The sequence below is a fragment of the Neolamprologus brichardi genome, chromosome 12 (genome assembly GCF_056152115.1).
Source record: "Neolamprologus brichardi isolate AB-2024 chromosome 12, ASM5615211v1, whole genome shotgun sequence".
NCBI lineage: Eukaryota > Metazoa > Chordata > Actinopteri > Cichliformes > Cichlidae > Neolamprologus > Neolamprologus brichardi.
The window spans coordinates 13,458,638-13,476,360 of NC_142115.1; the positions used below are offsets into that span (position 1 = coordinate 13,458,638).

Consider the following 17,723-nt stretch of genomic DNA (forward strand, 5'->3'; position numbering starts at 1 on the left):
TGTACTTATCAACCACTGTTTTTGTATTAACTACATCTTCATTTATTTTTTACTTCTTTCTCCCTGCCAGGCAAAGAATTAAAGGATAACAGCACAATCAATAAAATCCATGAGTCGGTTGCAGTACAATGAAAGAATATCATGCTCTATATCAATATCCTATATTTTAATATAGATTCAGGATAAAGGATTATCAACACCAACTATTATTTAGCTGTTTCCATAAATCTGTAAATCTGAAATACAAAAAGATCAAATTCCTTTCCTTTAGTTTAAAAACGGTTCTCACTGGGGGCCTATATTTCCACCCTTCAGTATATTTGACTAACAAAATAATTATTTATGCCTCTTACAGACTAAAATGAGCAATATCTTTGCAGAAACTGAACTGACTAAAAGATTTTTCCTATTTGATGCTATCTCACCCAAAACCACAAAGTGATGACATGTCCCTGAATCAACTTCATAAACAAAGTCCCTGTGGTAAGCAATTCATGACTGGTTCTGATAAAATATGCAGTGATCGCATGGGATCTGTACGCCCGTTCATTTGCCTATTGATCAATAAATGTTTACAAATCGACGACCCACCTGCTATTTCCTGTAGCCGATCTTCGTCCATATTGGGGTCAAAGTCACTGCCGAGCACGTCGGTGCTCCAGGTTTCGCTGACCGTCTCGGAGATGTCCCGGTCATCTGTCAGACCCATCATGTCTCTGATTTCAAATTTGCGTAGTTTGTCATCGAGGTTGTCCTGTGTCGTGGCTGAAATCAAGATAAGGTGCTGTCAGATGCTTTGTCTGTTTATAGATGACTGCTGTATCTAAAACCCCCTAAACCTCTACAACTAAACTATACATTCAGAAACACACATGCATACCCTGTTCATGCTCCAAAAGCTGCAGGGCCTCTACCCCGTTGCTCCCTGATGGACCGGCTCCCAGCTCAGAAACAGACTCTCCCTCCAGGTCCAGAGATGACACAGAATTAGAACGATTTGAAGGGCCTAAAGTTAAGAATAAATACATACATTTTAGAAAGTGAAGACATGCAAGGTCAACAGGTCACTCAGTCAGCAGTTCAGTAAACTAAAGTACAGCATATTTTAGCCCAGACCACTTATGTTATGTTTATTTTATTTATTTATTTATTATTATGTTGTTTTGCTACAGTATACATTTTTTTAACCTGGGAAAAGCTGCTTTTCTCCAAATCTAAACATGATACTCTCATGAAAATCTCTTTCAGAAATCCTTCATATTCTGAAATTTAGAAGGAAAACATAGCTACAACATATGTCACGTCATGGCATTCCACACTGACCCTCTGAGATTCCTTCCAAGTTGTCACTGCACAGAGAGAAGCGCAATGTTTTGTCTGGTTTTCCATGCAGCTTAGTGTCATCAGCATGGCCATCCACCTGGGCCCCATCAGCCATCTGATTCAAAACCTAGAGGGTAGCATATGCAACAATATTACTTAAGATCAGCTGTAAACTTGCGTTAATACTGCTCTTTTTTTCCTAGAGGTATTCATTTATTGAGTAAAAGCAGAAGGTCATATTTATATAAGGGAGTTTGTTTTCTGTGAGATCTGTGGTATCTTGCGTAACACTGCAAGAACACACAAGTAACGGTAAACTGGAAGAAACATTCTCTAGGTAACCATACTTCCCTTTACTGACAGGAAAAATAATATATTCAACTGAATTTATTGCATCAAGTCACATTACCTCATTCTCTGACATCATCCCAGGGACAGTCTGAGGACCAGTTCCCAATGAAATTACCAGCACCTCCTCTGGTACCAGCTCCTGTAGGGACTCTTGGGAGCTGGCCTCTGCCTCCCCCTCCTGGGCTATGTTGGAACGGCTCCGGCTTCGAGCAGATGCTAGTTGGTGGGTTGAAGGAAACAGGAAAGGGAACTGTGTTATTTTTACCTTTTTTTCCCCTTTTATAGTCACAAATAAGGAATCTGTTTTTAAACAAAAACAACATCAACCAAAGAGCATGTGTGAAAATGAACAGCAGTAGGCAGGAGCTGGAAAGCAGACTCAGATTCAAGTTCTATGTAAGCTGAGCTCAGCGTCATAGTCATCTGCAGGTAGCTACACACCCGTGTGACATAAGATTAGTTTATCTCACGTGTGACAGTAATTTGCTACAAACACAAGGTTAGTGCTGACTATGTATGAAGTTATCCTTTACAAATCAGAAATATTATTTTAATATATTCAGCAGTTTACTGATTAAGATGTTAAGATACGGACAGATGTGAGTTTTATATGAAGGCTTAGCTCATCATGCCACTCAAAAAATAAAAAAATAAAAAAATAAAAAATACTGCTGTACTGTTTAATTATGTCGACAGTTCTACTGCTAAGAGAGTGTGACACAAATTTGTTACACAACAATCTTATTCAGACATGTCGAAGAAAAACATTTCAAGAACTTCCTGAAAGTGTATCTTTTGCTGATGGCTCACATGTTAATAAATGGTGTGTCCCATTATGTGCAGGGGTGTAAATTAATTAAGGAGGTCGTATCTGCCGATAGTACAAGTTAAAGAATTGCACCATTGAGCCCATAATTTGCTGTTTCACATTACTTTAGAGTTGACAGCTATTTTATATTTGTATCATTTCTCATTCTGCCACAGGTTCATAACAGAGTGGCGGCAGTATTTTGTAATTAACGTGGCATCGTTCACGTCCCGTTGTTGATCCATGACTTTAGTTTATAGACTCTGTGGCTATTTTTATGTCTTATTATAGTTCAAAATTTTGATAAGAAGGATGAAGAAAGCCATGCTTTGTGATGTGGCTAACTTGAAACTGACATGTCGAGATCACATAGGCATGCAGTGTTTCTCGGTGTTATCGTTCATGACATCTGGTCTTAAAAGCTTCAGCCTCCAAGACAGGTCTTTGCAAACTGATGGTTGAAGTCATGATGGTTATGTAAATCTTTTATATGCAGATACCGACATTAATTCTCATCAGCATGACTTTGAGAGTCATGAAGACCTGGTTTTTATGGTCTCTACAAGTACAGCAGAGTCTACAACCTGCCCCAAAGGCCACGCTTCACAAGCTGGTATAATAGGTTCGCCGCCACCTTTTTGTTTATTCAATTAGAGCTACTCTGCTCACACACATCCACCCAAGTTGTCAGACTCATATTGTCCAGTTGGAAAAAATCGTCCAACCATCAGCTTATTAACATGCAACAATCTGCAAAACTAACAAACTCACTGTTTTAATTTAAAATTACCAATACTGAAACACAGTGCACTATGTATATTCAAATACCAAATTACCTGATATTCACTGTTTAAAAATAGCAGGCCGAATGCACTGTAGCACAGAGCAGCACTTGACATACACACGCAAAAAGAAAACGAAGGGTCTAACATATTTTACCTGCTTTTTAGTTTTTAGTAACTATAACGTCATGCATATATTCTTTAGTTCGTGCACTGGAAACGAGCTCAGGCCTTAAAATAGATTCAAAAGATTCTACAGTAACGGCCATATGGCATTCACCCTGGATTGCATTTGTCTTTTCAAAACAAGTGTTTTTATCAATAACTCTCCCATAAAAGCAAAATCAAATTGAAACAGGAGAAACAAATGCTGGCAAAAGTTTCAAGGAGCCAATATAATCAAGCTAAGCCCTAATTAATACAATTAATTTCACCTGTGTGAGAAACCAACAATGGCATCAAAGTATGAGATTATAAGAAGACATTGTAATTAAGGGCGTGCGTGACTAGATGGCTAATCATTACTATTATCATTAGTCAGTACCAGACATACTAGTCGTTTAATTGTTAACAGTTCAACTGATGCTCAATACAAAGTGTTGTGGCCTAAATGTTATGCAGCCATCTTCCACCAGGGGGAGCTGCAATCCTGACATCGTCATAGAGGTTCTCACCACCCGGATAAGAGGAAGAAAATAAATAGATGATTTATTCTTGGTATTTTAGATTTTAACCTTTTTTCAGATGGTTGTCACAAATTATAGAATAATGCGCACTGTTTATAAGGCACGGCAGAATGCACCACACTTTTCAGTAGCAATTTATTAGTTTTTTAGATGTTATTTTGTATTATTTTAACACAACAACATCTTTTGTAGCGATGCGTTTATAAATCATATTTAACACCAGTTCATTTTAATTGTTTGTGGGGGGAGTTTCCAGACTTCTGTGTCTGTAATGTCTGTAATACATGATGTGAGGTACCACACTTGAGTCATTGTTGAAGAATGTGATTAAACTCAAATGTCTTTCTTAGACACTTTTTGGCACTGTCCATTAAACGGTCTTCAAATTTAACTTGATATCTGAGTGTTTCTAAGTTATACTGGTCGGTTAGCCTAATTTTATTTGTTATTTAGCCGACTATGAAATCAGTCACCATGAACATCCTTAACTGTAATAGTTTCTTCTTTAGCTTAGTCCAGCTAAGGTATAAACCAGAAGGAGAAAAGGTGAAAGACAGATTTTCCCCACTCTACCTGGTAATGAATAGCCATATTCCACTGATTAAGGAAGCAAAGAAACAGGGGGGGGAGAAAACAAAAACAAAAAAACGTATAAAACAAAATGAGTGGAATAACATCTTAGCTCTAATAATCAGCCAAAGCACTGTGAAGGGCAAAGCAGGCATGTTGAGAGCACAACGACAACAGCAGTGCTAAGTAACAAGTTGTGCGGCAGCGTGGTTACTGTGCAGCTTGGAGCGTGAACCAACATCTTATGAGTGTCATCTAACATAAAGCTGAGAGAAGCCACAGATATGAGGGTTAGGTTCTCGTCCACTAACACGACTGACAGGCTACCCACCAAAAGGGGTTACTAATGGAATGTGTGCAGACAGGGTGGTGGTTGTGGGGTCCCAGGATGTTATAGCAGCTAAGTGTTGTCCTGGTCATTCATTGGCAGCACAGGAAGAAAGGAAAAGGACAAGGTAGGGAGTTGGAGACAGAATACAGAGTATCTGAGAATTCAAAGTAGTCCAAGTAGTCAAGATTGAGTAAATAAATGCACAAGTGATTCATTTCTAATTAAGGCGAGTTGCTACAGAATCATTTGTCTTGAAAATGGTAATGAAGGTAATCTATGCATCTTTTCCATCCATTCCAATTAAAATTAGTTCATTTATATTTGGTAATTTAATTGGTTGTCATTTCTCTAATAGAGCCTCAATCCAGGCCATACTAATTATCTTTATAACAAGCTAAGAAGTAGCTCATTAGCTTCTCATAAAATACAGGCTTTCACTAGCTATCACCGTTCAACTCTACTTGTTTACTTTGCCCCTCATTAGACAAACTTTAGACTTATATCTTCTAGTCCTTGTATCAAATTGTGATGTTTTATCAAGCCAAACGTTTTTTCAAGATCATGTACACCAGTGCATACAGTCTTAATAACCAGAGTCGCAGAAGGACAGGTGCTGTGGAGAAAGCTACCTATAGGAAGTCTGTTCTTCTTGTTGGCAGGAGTAGTAGCTGGAGAGAGCTGAGGGGTGTTGGATGGAGTGAGCTCCAGGCTGTTGCTCTTAACAGTTCGAGACTGAGGCACATTGGCCAGCAGGGTCTCCAATGCCATGTGCTCCTCTTCTCTAAGGTGGTCCCCTGCCATCAAGCCTCGAACAAACTCCACCTAGAGTTGCAAGGAAAACAGTCTCGAGTTACCAGGACTTCTTCACAGGTAATATGTAAGACATGGTTTGATCCTTAGCCACAATTACAGGCCATGGAAAATGACTACACCAGTTTCATATGTTCGTGGAACGTACTGAGTAATAGCTGGAAGTGCAGACTGGAATACGTTACTTAAATTCTGCACTAATGGCTTCTTCAGAAGCTACTTTGAGCCAGCTGTCCCAATTAAACAGACAAAATTAGAAGTGCAGAGAGGTGCCCCTCAGTATATATTTAAGTACAGGCATATAAAATCTGATTTTGGACTACGAATGCACTTCTCCAGATAAGGTTTTTCATAAGACATTCAAGGAAGCAATGATGCACAAAGCTGGAAAAGCCCACAAAAGCATGTTAAGAGCTTCATTAACTCACAGAAAGACAAATTATCTAATAAACAGAGAAACTTAAAAACTGGCACAAAGCTTCTTGATACCACTAAAGCTTGATTTAGATTTCTGCAGGGAAATTTACTTTAGAATTTAAAAGTTAGTTTATAAGCTACTCCGTTTCCAGCTTTGAGTAATTGCTCAGCTTTGCTCAACGAACAAATGTTTGTGTATGAATAGTTTAGCCAGATTGTATTTATTTATAAGCCTCCGATCAAGCTCAGAGCACATTATATCTATCAAAAATGAAGTCCTCACAGTCCTTAGAACCTGAAGTGTAAGCAGGAAGTAGAATGTAGCATTTTCCAAGATCATCCAATTGATCTCAAAGGCAAATTTGGATTTGCCAAAGTTCTTTGGAAACCTAAACTGGTTCCCAGTGTGGAATTACACACTTCAGTTCATCTACAAAGTTATTTTTGCAGTGATTGGAGTAAATGATCGCCCCTAGCTTTCATACTAAAAGGCATTTGATCTGTTTTATGATCTTGAATAAACATCCCTGTATTAATGCATATCCCATCAAGTCAGACAGAGCTATATGTAGGATACTTAGAACAATTTCTCTAATACATTAATTAGAGCCATCTCATCCTGCTATTGGCTTTCAAGTACCTTCGAGTGGCTCATTAGAGTAGCTAAATTTTCGAAATTTGATAACATACCAACGATTAACCTGCAAGTACTTTGGTTTTGTCAAAACACATAACAGGGACATATACTGTAACTGTAAAACAGCCTACCAGAGAAAGCAGCTGATTATGAGTAACATAGACTGCAGTCCTACTGAGGCCTTCTAGAAGATTCATTGAGGACATGGGTGGGGTTTCAACTGCTCTTCCGCCAATCACCACATCCAGAAAAGCAGCAACACAACTCTGCCAAACAGAGACCCAGAAAACACATCTTAGTACATAAGGCCCCTCATTTTTAACCCCAAAAACCCAAACAAAAAACACATTACTCTCTTTACAGAAACAGACCTACCTTATCAAACTTGGACAAACTGCTTTTCCGCCTTGGGTCTGCATCATCGTCGGCCATTGCCAACTGCTGCAAAAGTTGCCCCACCTGTATGGCAAAACAAAAACATTGTAATCCCATCCACAACAGAATGGCCGTGTATATGACATTACAAAGAGAAAACGTGCTGCGCCACTTGCCTGCATTAAATTGAAGCGAGCCACTTCATTGATCGGTGCGTCTGAGATAATGCCATACTGCTCTGGGTTAACTATAGCTGGACAAATGAAGCAGGTCAGCAGCAGATCTGTACACATGGTGCGCACCTCTCCCACCTCAAGACGCTCTACGCATGACAAAGTCTTGTACATCTGGGACACGATCCAGCGCAGGCTGTGAGGAAAGCAGTAGGTGTTCTGCTTCAAGTAACCGATAAACTTGTTGACCAGAGCGACCAGCTTGGCTTCGTTCGCTTCGACAGCTGCCTGCACCCTCTGCTTGTAGCCCTCAGAGCCTTTCTCTCCGTAGCGCTCTTGCTGGGCCGGAGTGAGGCGCTCCGTCACCTTGGCTGGGTCCGTTTCCAGGTGGTCCTCGTCCTCAACCAGAAGCTGCATAATAGGTTCGTGTAGGGTGGCAGTGAGGAAGAGCTTGGCGGAATAAAGGCCCTCGGAGAAGAGCTTGAACAGTATGCTGAAGGCACAGGTTCCCCGTCGGAGTAAACGACGAGGGTTGTCACTCTCCTTCAGCTCAAACTCTACCAAGTACCGCAACACCTAGTAGTTGGAAAGAAAGATGGACGAACCAGATGAAAACCTCTTATCTCACTGAAAACCTATGAAACTGTTACTAATGTGTAACAGCAGAAGCAGGTGGGATGACTGACCTGTAGTAAGTAGCTCTCATCCTCCTGCATGATACAGTTGCCATAAAGTGAGGTGAAGACTGTATATATGGCACCTTGAGTGTGCTCCTGGTTCAGTCTCTCTCCTGCCACCAAGCAGGACGCAACCAGCCGGGGATTATCCCTCAACCTGGCCAAGAACTCTCCATAGATTGTTTCATGAAAGCCCAGAGTCTTGTAGCCATCAATAAACTGTGTATCTTCCAACATTTTGGCATGTTGGCAGCATTCAGCCGGAGAGGCCTCAGCACTGTGGAACAGAGTTGTGTCATTACCACATTTTATAGAATTCCTTCCACCAACAGCAGTTTTAATCTTTCCATTTTTTCCTCCCTAAAAAGACCAAACTCAACTAAAAGTTTAGAATTGCACTAAAATGTTTGCATCTAGCTCCGTTTTACTTACCAATCTTTCTAAAATGTCTTTCTGCAAACCAAGTCAAATCTTGGAAATCCCCAACTTTCCTTAACTCTCCCCCAAATAAATTGTAATTTTTACATTGCTCTTTGCGTATAGGTTAAAAATACAAAATATTAGGGACCTTTCTCTTATTCGCCAACAATACAGTGAATCGTGACAGTAGATCTAACCTAGTGAGAATGAGACGATCGAGGTTGATGCGCTGCTGCTTTGCGATCCATGCGGCGCGGTACAGCCTCTCAGCCGTCTTCAGCACATCACTGTTGAGCCTCTGGATCAGCTGCTTCTCTGACGCCACATACAGCCGCTCCTGCTTCAGGTGGTGGGCCAGAGTGTGGATATCTGGCTTCACCATCTTCAACGGCTCACTCAGGCAGAGAGGCAAATGACTGGAGCATGAAAGAGACAAGATGGAATGGAAACAACGTAAATCGGTATAGTATGTGGAACTAAAACTAAATAGACATTTTAAAAAAAAAAAAACTTTAATCAACCATGACATAAACAAGAGAAAGGTTTCTATCAGGGGAACTGCACCGATTTCACACACAGAAGTTTCTGAAATTTCAGTCACAGTTGTGTCACAAGGGCACATTGTTAGGAGGAAGTGAGAACTCACCAGGTAGGGCCAATAAAATGATGCTATTGGTTTTATTAAATACTGTTTGCCACACATGTTACATTTTATTCAGTTTCCTGTAAGTCTCAACTTTGTGAAAGTGAAGGATTAAATTCCTGGAAAAACTATAAAGTGCTGAAACTGAAAGGATTTACCTTTTCCTTTTTTATGTTTGTTTTGTTTTTTTATTGAGGTCCAAATTTCAATGCACGGTGTGCCAGTACACAATGGCTATGACCAGTGACCCAGTTCACACCACCAGTAATGAACCTCCACTCAAATTTGGGTTATTTTGAAATAAGTTTATGTTTGACCTCTGTGTATTTTGAGATCCTTGGTTAAATAATTGCAGAGTACACAGTACAGGTAGCACTAACAGAACTTTCAACAGTCCTAAAAGTGGTCCAAAGATGCACAAGGGGTTGACCTTGAAGGAGAAAATTTTAAATCTGTTTCTTTTTTCCCCTCATGGGCAGATTCCCAGAAAATTAAGATCACACCACATACTACATTGTTCATGATGGTTACATCATACAAGGAAAATGATAATTTGCATTCAGTGTGTTTTGCAGACTGGCCCAGTGACAACTGCAAAAGCAGGCTTTGTCACAAGCTCTGGGACGCGCTACAGAGCAGAAAATGCAAATCATTCTTCCTTTGCCACTCATACACAGCCAAAACACATAATCCAAGCAGAATGCGTGAAATTTGAATGATTTCTTCCTTAATTCTATCCACAAAAGCCTCTTTGTGTCTGGTTGCAAACATTAAAAAAAAAAAAAAAACGATTAAAATAAGGAGTTCAGGCACTGGCAGGAGAAGAAGAATAAGACTAATGGAGAAAACTGCCTTAAAAGCAGGAATGACTGCAGGGCAGCGTCACTGCGTGAAGATAACAGACAACTACAACATTAGAGCTGATACACCAGGCAAATCAAATTGGTTTTGCAGACTTAATGATTAGCTTTACATTGAATTCCCATGGCAAAGAACAAACAGTGATTCTTTTACTTCACTATTCATCATTTTTATGTTTACATTTTTCATTAAAAGCAGCATTATAGCATTATGTGACTATATATAGTCAAATGGTAAACATGGCTGATCAGAAACACCAAAGAAATGAATAAAGTAGTGGTGTCAGCGTCGTTAAAATGACGTTAACGTCATAACCGCATTAATGCGGCAAATCTTCGTTAGCGAGTTAACGTGGATCGCCCCGTGCGTGGGCCTGCACGGCACTAACGCATTAACGAGCTACCCGAGCTAACGCATTAATGAGCTACCCGCGCTAATGCATTAATGAGCTACCCGCGCTAACGCATTAACGAGCTACCCGCGCTAACGCGTTGGCGCCATGCAGCCCCACGCACGGGGCGATCCACGTTAACTCGCTAACGGAGATTTGCTGCGTTAATGCGGTTATGACGTTAACTTCATTTTAACGAGGTTAACACTGACAGCACTAGAATACTTACTCTGTAAGCTGCATGTGAGAATAGTTATTATTATTCTTTGCAAGCAACATATTTTGTTTATAAGAAGTAGTAATCAATTGTAAGCTCTATTATTAAAACTGCTTGATGAACACTTATTTACAGACATGCATGCCATTAAATTCCAGTCACCCCAGCGCGTCACTGTACTAAAAATTGTTTAGCATAATGTAGTTACAAACAACATACATGTAACGTAGACATAATGTCAACAACACGTGTCTGCATAACCTAGATGTGATGTTGCTGTTCGTCTTAGCTTGGCAATTCCTGAGGAGTCAGCTGAATGTGAAGAACAAGATCTGGGCAATCAACACGCAACGCCTGTGATCAGATACCCCACTGTGATGATAAGCTGGCCAAAGGAGGAGATAGAAGCTACTAGGGGTGGGCGGTATAAACGGTATAGGTAGAAACGATATAAATTTGGCCAATGGTAGAGATTTTGACTATACTGCTCTACCGCGATAGAGCATGTTGATGGTGTCATCAAGCTGCACCTGTTTTGGTCGAAAGCATTGCAGCGGCGGCAAACAACATCATCTGCAAATTATGCCGGGCAACAGTAATAGCAAAGAGACAAAGCACTTTTGGAATACAGGGAAAGCCAAAAACTGCGCTTCCTCCACTTCCGTACCATTGATTCATTAATGCTGAATTCTCTCGCAGCTGCTATATTCCCATGTTGTTGCAGTATATTAATGACTAACCTTGTATTGTGGATGGATTATCTCAGTTGTTCTCCTGACTAAAGTTTGGTCCCTTTATAGCATGCTGCCATGCAATTGCATTTGTCCCTAACCATCAGGAGCCCTCACGTTAACTTTTATCGAGTGGAAAAAAGTTGGCGTTCATCCTTCAGCTTCACTGTGCTAATGTTATGCTAACGTAACTGTTTTGCTAGCGATCACGTAGGACATCATTATATACCAGCTAGCCCAACTTCAGTAACCCTTCAAAAGTCACTGCTGTTTAGTTTTCTGTCTTCATTTATGTTGGAAGTGATAGCAGAGCTGTACGTTTTAATTTTTGATATAGCAAGTCAGAACATGCTATATCATTTTAAGTGGAAACTAGCGAGCTAACTTCCTGCTAACTTCTAACTCCGTTGAATTTAATAAATTCTGTTTTCATGGATGCCTGCATGTTAAATGTATTTGTTACACCTGGTAAAGCAGCAACGCTGATCATTTTATTAAAGATGAAAGAATTTAGACAGCTTTTAACTCTCAGTGATGCCACAGTGTTCGTTTGACTTTGGGACCTGAAGCAGACGGAGTTTTGGACCCAGATTACTTCGCAAGGCTCCTGACTACGGCAGCCGTAATGCTCCGGCAATCCATCAAGCCGTGCACTTCATAGCTTACCAAAGTCGTACTAAAATATTTTTTTACAGATTTCTGCGCGCTGTGTACCACATAAAATCGGCTTCAGGTCAGTAAGCACAACCAGAATTCATACACTGTTGATTTTTGAGAAAATTAAAGGATTTTAAGTGTGCTTTATAGTGTGTAAAATACGTTATACAGAAGAAAAGAATATATTGCAATATTTATCGTTACCACACATGCTTCAAATTATACCGTGATATGGATTTTAGGCCATATCGCCCGGCCCTAGAAGCTACTGACATCAACACAAGGAAGCTCCTTACAATGCATGGAGGGTTTCACCCCAAGTCTGCCAGTCTGAGTCTGCACATTAAGCAGGAGGAAGAAGGCCAAGGAGTAGTCACTGTCAGTACCAATCTCTACTTTCAATCATCTCTTTATTTTCTTTTTAATTAACAAATTGTGTTATTTACAAAATGTCAAATATTAATGATCAGTGTGAACTAAGGCTTCAGATGTCAAAGGAGCTTGCAAAGAAAAGCGTCTGGACTTCTTTAAGTTACTTGAAGACGTTTCACCTCTCATCCGAGAGGCTTCTTCAGTTCTAAGGTCAAATGGTGGAGAGTCCCAGATATAAACCTGGTGGGAGTGTCCCCCCACAGAGGGACAAAAGGACCCCCTGATGATCCTCTAATCGCCTGAGCCAAGGTGTGGAACTGGGTGTGGGTCCCAATCAGCCAGAGTTTTGGGTGAGTTCATTGTGAAACCTGGCCCCACCTTATCATGCGAATTCCTGAGGTCAGATGGCCCAGGATGTTAGTGGGCGTTAAGGCGTCTGGGAAGGGATCTCAAAACTGGATTATAGATGGCAGAGAGTTGGTGTCGTAAACCACCGCCTCTGTTCAAAGATGGTCGCTCACAGTGGACATAGATGGCTTCTTTCACTCCTCTTTCAAACCATCTGTCCTCTCTGTCCAAAATGTGAACATTGGCATCCTCAAAAGAGTGACCTTTATCCTTAAGATGCAGATGGACAGCTGAATCTTGTCCTGTGGAGGTGGCTCTTCTGTGTTGTGCCATGCGCATGGCCCACTCACACCCTGGGCCATCTGACCTCAGGAATTCGCATGATAAGGTGGGGCCAGGTTTCACAATGAACTCACCCAAAACTCTGGCTGATTGGGACCCACACCCAGTTCCACACCTTGGCTCAGGCGATTAGAGGATCATCAGGGGGTCCTTTTGTCCCTCTGTGGGGGGACACTCCCACCAGGTTTATATCTGGGACTCTCCACCATTTGACCTTAGAACTGAAGAAGCCTCTCGGATGAGAGGTGAAACGTCTTCAAGTAACTTAAAGAAGTCCAGACGCTTTTCTTTGCAAGCTCCTTTGACTACGATGACCTGGATGACTGAGAACCTTCACAGACATAAGGCTTCAGATGTTGTGCTTATCAACATAAAGGCCAAAAAAAACAACAGAAAAACCCACATCAGTCAGCCGTTAAGCTTTGGAAATGACCAAAATGATCAACCAATGATTAGTAAAAGAGGTGCCAATCATTTCCAAACTTTACCATAGTCCAGTGGTTACAGAAAGGCTTATCCATTTTGTGATGTTGAATTTTCCCGTTCCACTACTGATGATACTAATACGTTGGGACACCAAATCCCCGGTTGGGTCTTTATTGTACTGTCAATTGCTCTAGATTTTGGACCTTTGTAAATTAACAGATCAGAATAATAAAGACAAAAAAGTCATTTTCTCTCAGGTCAAAAGTAATTTCAGATCTGAACGTAAGTCACTGACAGGTAATTGGCTTACAAGCACACTTATGGCGCACTTCTACTGAGCCGCTCATCTTCTTGAATAAGCACATTTCTCACATATTTGGACAGAAGTGAAAAAGCAACTAGGCTTTTAAGGGTCTAGCAGAGAGGTTTACTGCCATTTGCCACAGCCTCATGTGCATGCGAGCGTCAATACAATCCACAGAGTAGAGCTACCTGGTGAGTCAGTCATGGAGAGCACAGAGGAACTCTAAAGCAGAAGAGAAACCAAACAACAGACACTGAGGGAAGGCATAATCTTCAACTCTGCAAGCTGCATGTGAGAATAAAAGTCGTGGCAGGACAGCCACTGAATTCTGTTAACATGAGTCACGAGAGGACCGAGTGTTCACTCATAACATCTCTAAACGCCTTCATTTATTATCAGTGCCAGGGCAGGTCTAGGGGAAAAAAAAACCTTGTGATGGTGCTTGTTAAATGAAGGAGGATAATGTGAGCAGAAGTTAAGTAGGTTGTGGTGAAGAAGATACTCAGAGGGGAAAATAGAAGACAGGGAGCAAAAAGCAAACCAAGGAGCTAACTGAAATGACTCATTAGCAAAACTCCATCTTGATAACAATAATGATACAATGCCACACCACAATAAATAAATAAATAAATAAATCTCTCATTGTTCTTGCTTTTTTCTCCAGGTTTATTTTTCTCATTCGGTTACACAGATATTATTGATAAATTATTGTCTTAAAAGGGGCTGTATCAAGACACCACCGTAGCGTGGACAATGTTCTGGGACTTATTCTGCGCTTCCTACTTCTAGTAAATATCTCAGCATCGGAGTAAAGGTGTTTGGATCACAGCCCACTCCACCCACTACATGAGCGCACACACAAACCAACAGAACGGAGTGTTTTTTTATTTATAGATTTAAAGGATTTCACTTTCCACAAAAGGTATCCGCGGTCCCGAGCAAACATCCTCTTCACACTTCCCTTTCTCAGAATTTCTTACACTGCTCAGCAGGCAGATAGTGTACAGCAAATATGTGACGTTTACGGGTGACCTTTCTCAGCATTTTTCCTGAACCTCAATCCTTTCTGAAGGAGTAAAAGCTGACCATTCGCTGCAGGTTTAGCCAATTTAACCAGCACACACTTTATTAATGCATAGGGACAAGAACTGATGAAACACGAAATTAAACGGAGCAAGAATAAAAGTAAACATCACCTGAGGGGTGGCTACAGATCATTGTATTACAACAAATTTATTATTATTATTATTATTATTATTATCTGGATTAACTAACAATGACTCCCCACTGCTGCCTGCTTGCTTTAGTATTGAGCATTTTGAGCAACAAATTTGAATGGCCTGTAGCTGAGGTTTCAGAGTGAAAAACTTGAACCTTGGTCAGGCACTTTGTAGTCACAAATACAGAGGAATAAAGTCCTGTTTGCTGAGCCTCAGTCAGATCTGAATCACATTCAATTTTCAGTAAAGACTTAAACTGAAAGTGACTAGTGAGGCTATAAACAAAAAAGCATGACATGATGAGCAATATGGGAGTTGGAGGACATGTAAACTGTAGCTCTAGTTATTTTACAGGTGCTAAGACTTTACTGCACTGTACTGTACAACAAATACGTGTATGTTTGTGTTGTGATTTTTGTCATTAAGCTTAACCTTTGGGGGAAAAAAATGACAACTTTTTTTTAAAGACATAACACACGACAAGGAGCAACGTTTCACATTTTGCAATTGGCAACGATCAGGCTGAACTAAATTTGAGTTAACCGGCTTAATTTTTTGTAATCTACCAGTAATTACTATAATAATAACGGACAGAACCGAGCGATAATTACTTATTGCCAGAAACATGTACTGCTTATTTGAATAGTCGTGTTCAATGACAACATGCTTCTGATATCCTAAGGCCTAACAAGCCTTAACGTTACAAATATCATGTTTGTACCTATGTTTTTACGTTACAACTTTAGACACGGCACCCACTTTTTTCAGTGAGTGGGTGAAAGCATATCTAACACAAAATCTTAATAAAACATGTACATTTTCTAACTGCCGTGCATTTGTGTGTTTATAGTGTCCTTGATTTGATGCTGTTTCCACTCCTGAGATTTGGCCAAGCAGCCAGCAGATCGAGATGGGTAATGTTAATGCCCGTAAACGCCTGCTCCATTAACTTGTAGTAGATCACCACAAGACGACCCGGGAAGCCTATCAATTAAACCATATGACCGGTATTTGCCAGCTAAAAGCTATGAAGGAAAGTGGAACAAGGGGCACCCAGGTGTCACACTGCTTCCAGTAAAGAAGAACTTGTGGATGCACTGATTTGTGGGACGCGGAAAGAAAGTAGCCCTGTGAACTGGCTAATTTTGTAGTAGCCTGCTAATGTTAACCAAGTTAAACTGGGCTAACGTTTGCGAGCAGGTCAAGCTAATGATGAGCTAGCCCGATAGCTACGTTAGCTTAGCTTTAGGCTGCAAGCTCCTGAGTGGACCAAATGTGAACAACAATACGCGTTACCATAAATTCAGTCACTTACCAAACGTAATTAGTCCGTACTAATTGTCCCCACCTCCTCTAAACACAGCTGATCATAAGATTTCTCGAGTCAGTCAAGTGTTTGTTGGCGGTTAGCGGTCTCACTGCCTTCTTCATTAGCGAACGCTGCTGTCATTTACTGTCATCACGAGGAGACCTGCGCAATGCGCATGCGCAAAAGGAAGCATTTGCGTCGTTAAAGGGACATTTCACGCTAAAATAGAAAACATGTTTAAACATCAGGTTTCCTGGAAATTAAGGAGGTTTAAACCGTCCTCTTGTGGTACCTTTCCGTTACTATCTCTTATGTTAACTGATCGGTTTTGATCCGTGTCTTAAATCAACCAAAGAATATCCTCAAAACAATGGTTTACCATGCAGTTTGATTGTTAGTTGCCTTGTTAGGCTTCCTTATCCATGAAAAGACTGATTTTAATATTTTTCTTGTAGCTCCTAGGCCCTTTCTTTTTACAGCATATCTCGTTTCCATTCTAAAAATTTTTTTTTAAATAAAAGGGTGTTATGTTACCTTACTATCGTTGACAGGTAATAGAACACATCTCTAAAATATATATATATATATATATATATATATATATATATATATATATATATATATATATATATATATATAGTATATAGTATATAATATATAGTAATATATAGTAATATATATATTAGTTTAATATTATAAACTATAATAACGTCTGTACTGTTATGGGTCAACATCACACCCCAGTGCAGGTAGTAGGAGACAGAAGAACTGGAGAGCTCTTTCTGTGACAGACTGCTGTATTCTTGTACACAAAGGAGCGGTATCACAGGTCCTTCCTCACAGCAGCTGCGAGGTTGCAGTCCAGAAACCATATAGAGGACTTGATGTTTTCCTTGTTTTTTCTCAGGGATGCCACTCGCAGGTTTGCTTCTCTAAATCTTCCTGTCGTCTTCAATTCGATGCATAGCTGGTTTTTGCATCACATCCCATTATGTCGTATTTGCCTGAATTGCTGGGCATGTATTGCCAGAAGGAGCATTTTCCATGGAAAGGGGCAAAACATTCATACTGTTACATCTGGGCCTGGGTTAAATTTCAGTGAAATGAGCCTCGCCCATCCAAGAGATATCACCACTTTTGGATTTGTTTGTTTCAGCAGGAGCAGCTTCAGCAACTGTGACCTCCTCACCAGAGTCATCAGTTGTATCCGTGTCCTCTGGTTGTTAATTATATCCTCCTTCTTCTCATAAAGAGCTTGGCTTATTGTAGAATTCTTTCTGCATGATGCAAACTTGAAGTCACCAAAATGAGTCGGTCTTACATGTAGATCTCAGTTTGGATGACCTTTTCAGTGAAGCAGTAAGAATAAAAGGGGTTGTTTATTTAGGGAAGGAGACAAAGAGTTAAAGAGAGTAGCTTCTAACTTCTCTTTGACTAAGTTAGTGAGCTCACAGTGTGTTTATGACTTTAGCTTTAGCACTACTGTTTTATAATGTTATATTATAACTGGGTCTAAACCGACCCCAACAATAAAAAAGTCAT

General features: G+C 40.3%; 1 protein-coding gene across 3 annotated transcripts in view; it reads right to left on the reverse strand.

The window, feature by feature from the left end:
• Positions 1-16,332, reverse strand: part of gapvd1 (GTPase activating protein and VPS9 domains 1) — a 30,376-nt gene extending 14,044 nt beyond the window's left edge. The window contains exons 1-13 of one of the 3 annotated variants that reach the window (XM_087849020.1): positions 16,188-16,332; positions 8,558-8,776; positions 7,950-8,217; positions 7,267-7,839; positions 7,091-7,174; positions 6,847-6,981; positions 5,481-5,673; positions 4,852-4,932; positions 4,524-4,547; positions 1,733-1,890; positions 1,324-1,450; positions 881-1,006; positions 592-765 (exon numbers count right to left, since the gene is read on the reverse strand). In XM_087849020.1, coding sequence (XP_087705146.1) covers positions 592-765; positions 881-1,006; positions 1,324-1,450; positions 1,733-1,890; positions 4,524-4,547; positions 4,852-4,932; positions 5,481-5,673; positions 6,847-6,981; positions 7,091-7,174; positions 7,267-7,839; positions 7,950-8,217; positions 8,558-8,742 — 2,128 coding nt within the window. In that variant the 5' untranslated portion in view covers positions 8,743-8,776; positions 16,188-16,332. The remainder of the gene's footprint in view (positions 1-591; positions 766-880; positions 1,007-1,323; positions 1,451-1,732; positions 1,891-4,523; positions 4,548-4,851; positions 4,933-5,480; positions 5,674-6,846; positions 6,982-7,090; positions 7,175-7,266; positions 7,840-7,949; positions 8,218-8,557; positions 8,777-16,187) is intronic. The other 2 variants (XM_006803103.3, XM_006803105.3) reach the window with 2 other exon arrangements.
• Positions 16,333-17,723: the final 1,391 nt, after the last annotated feature.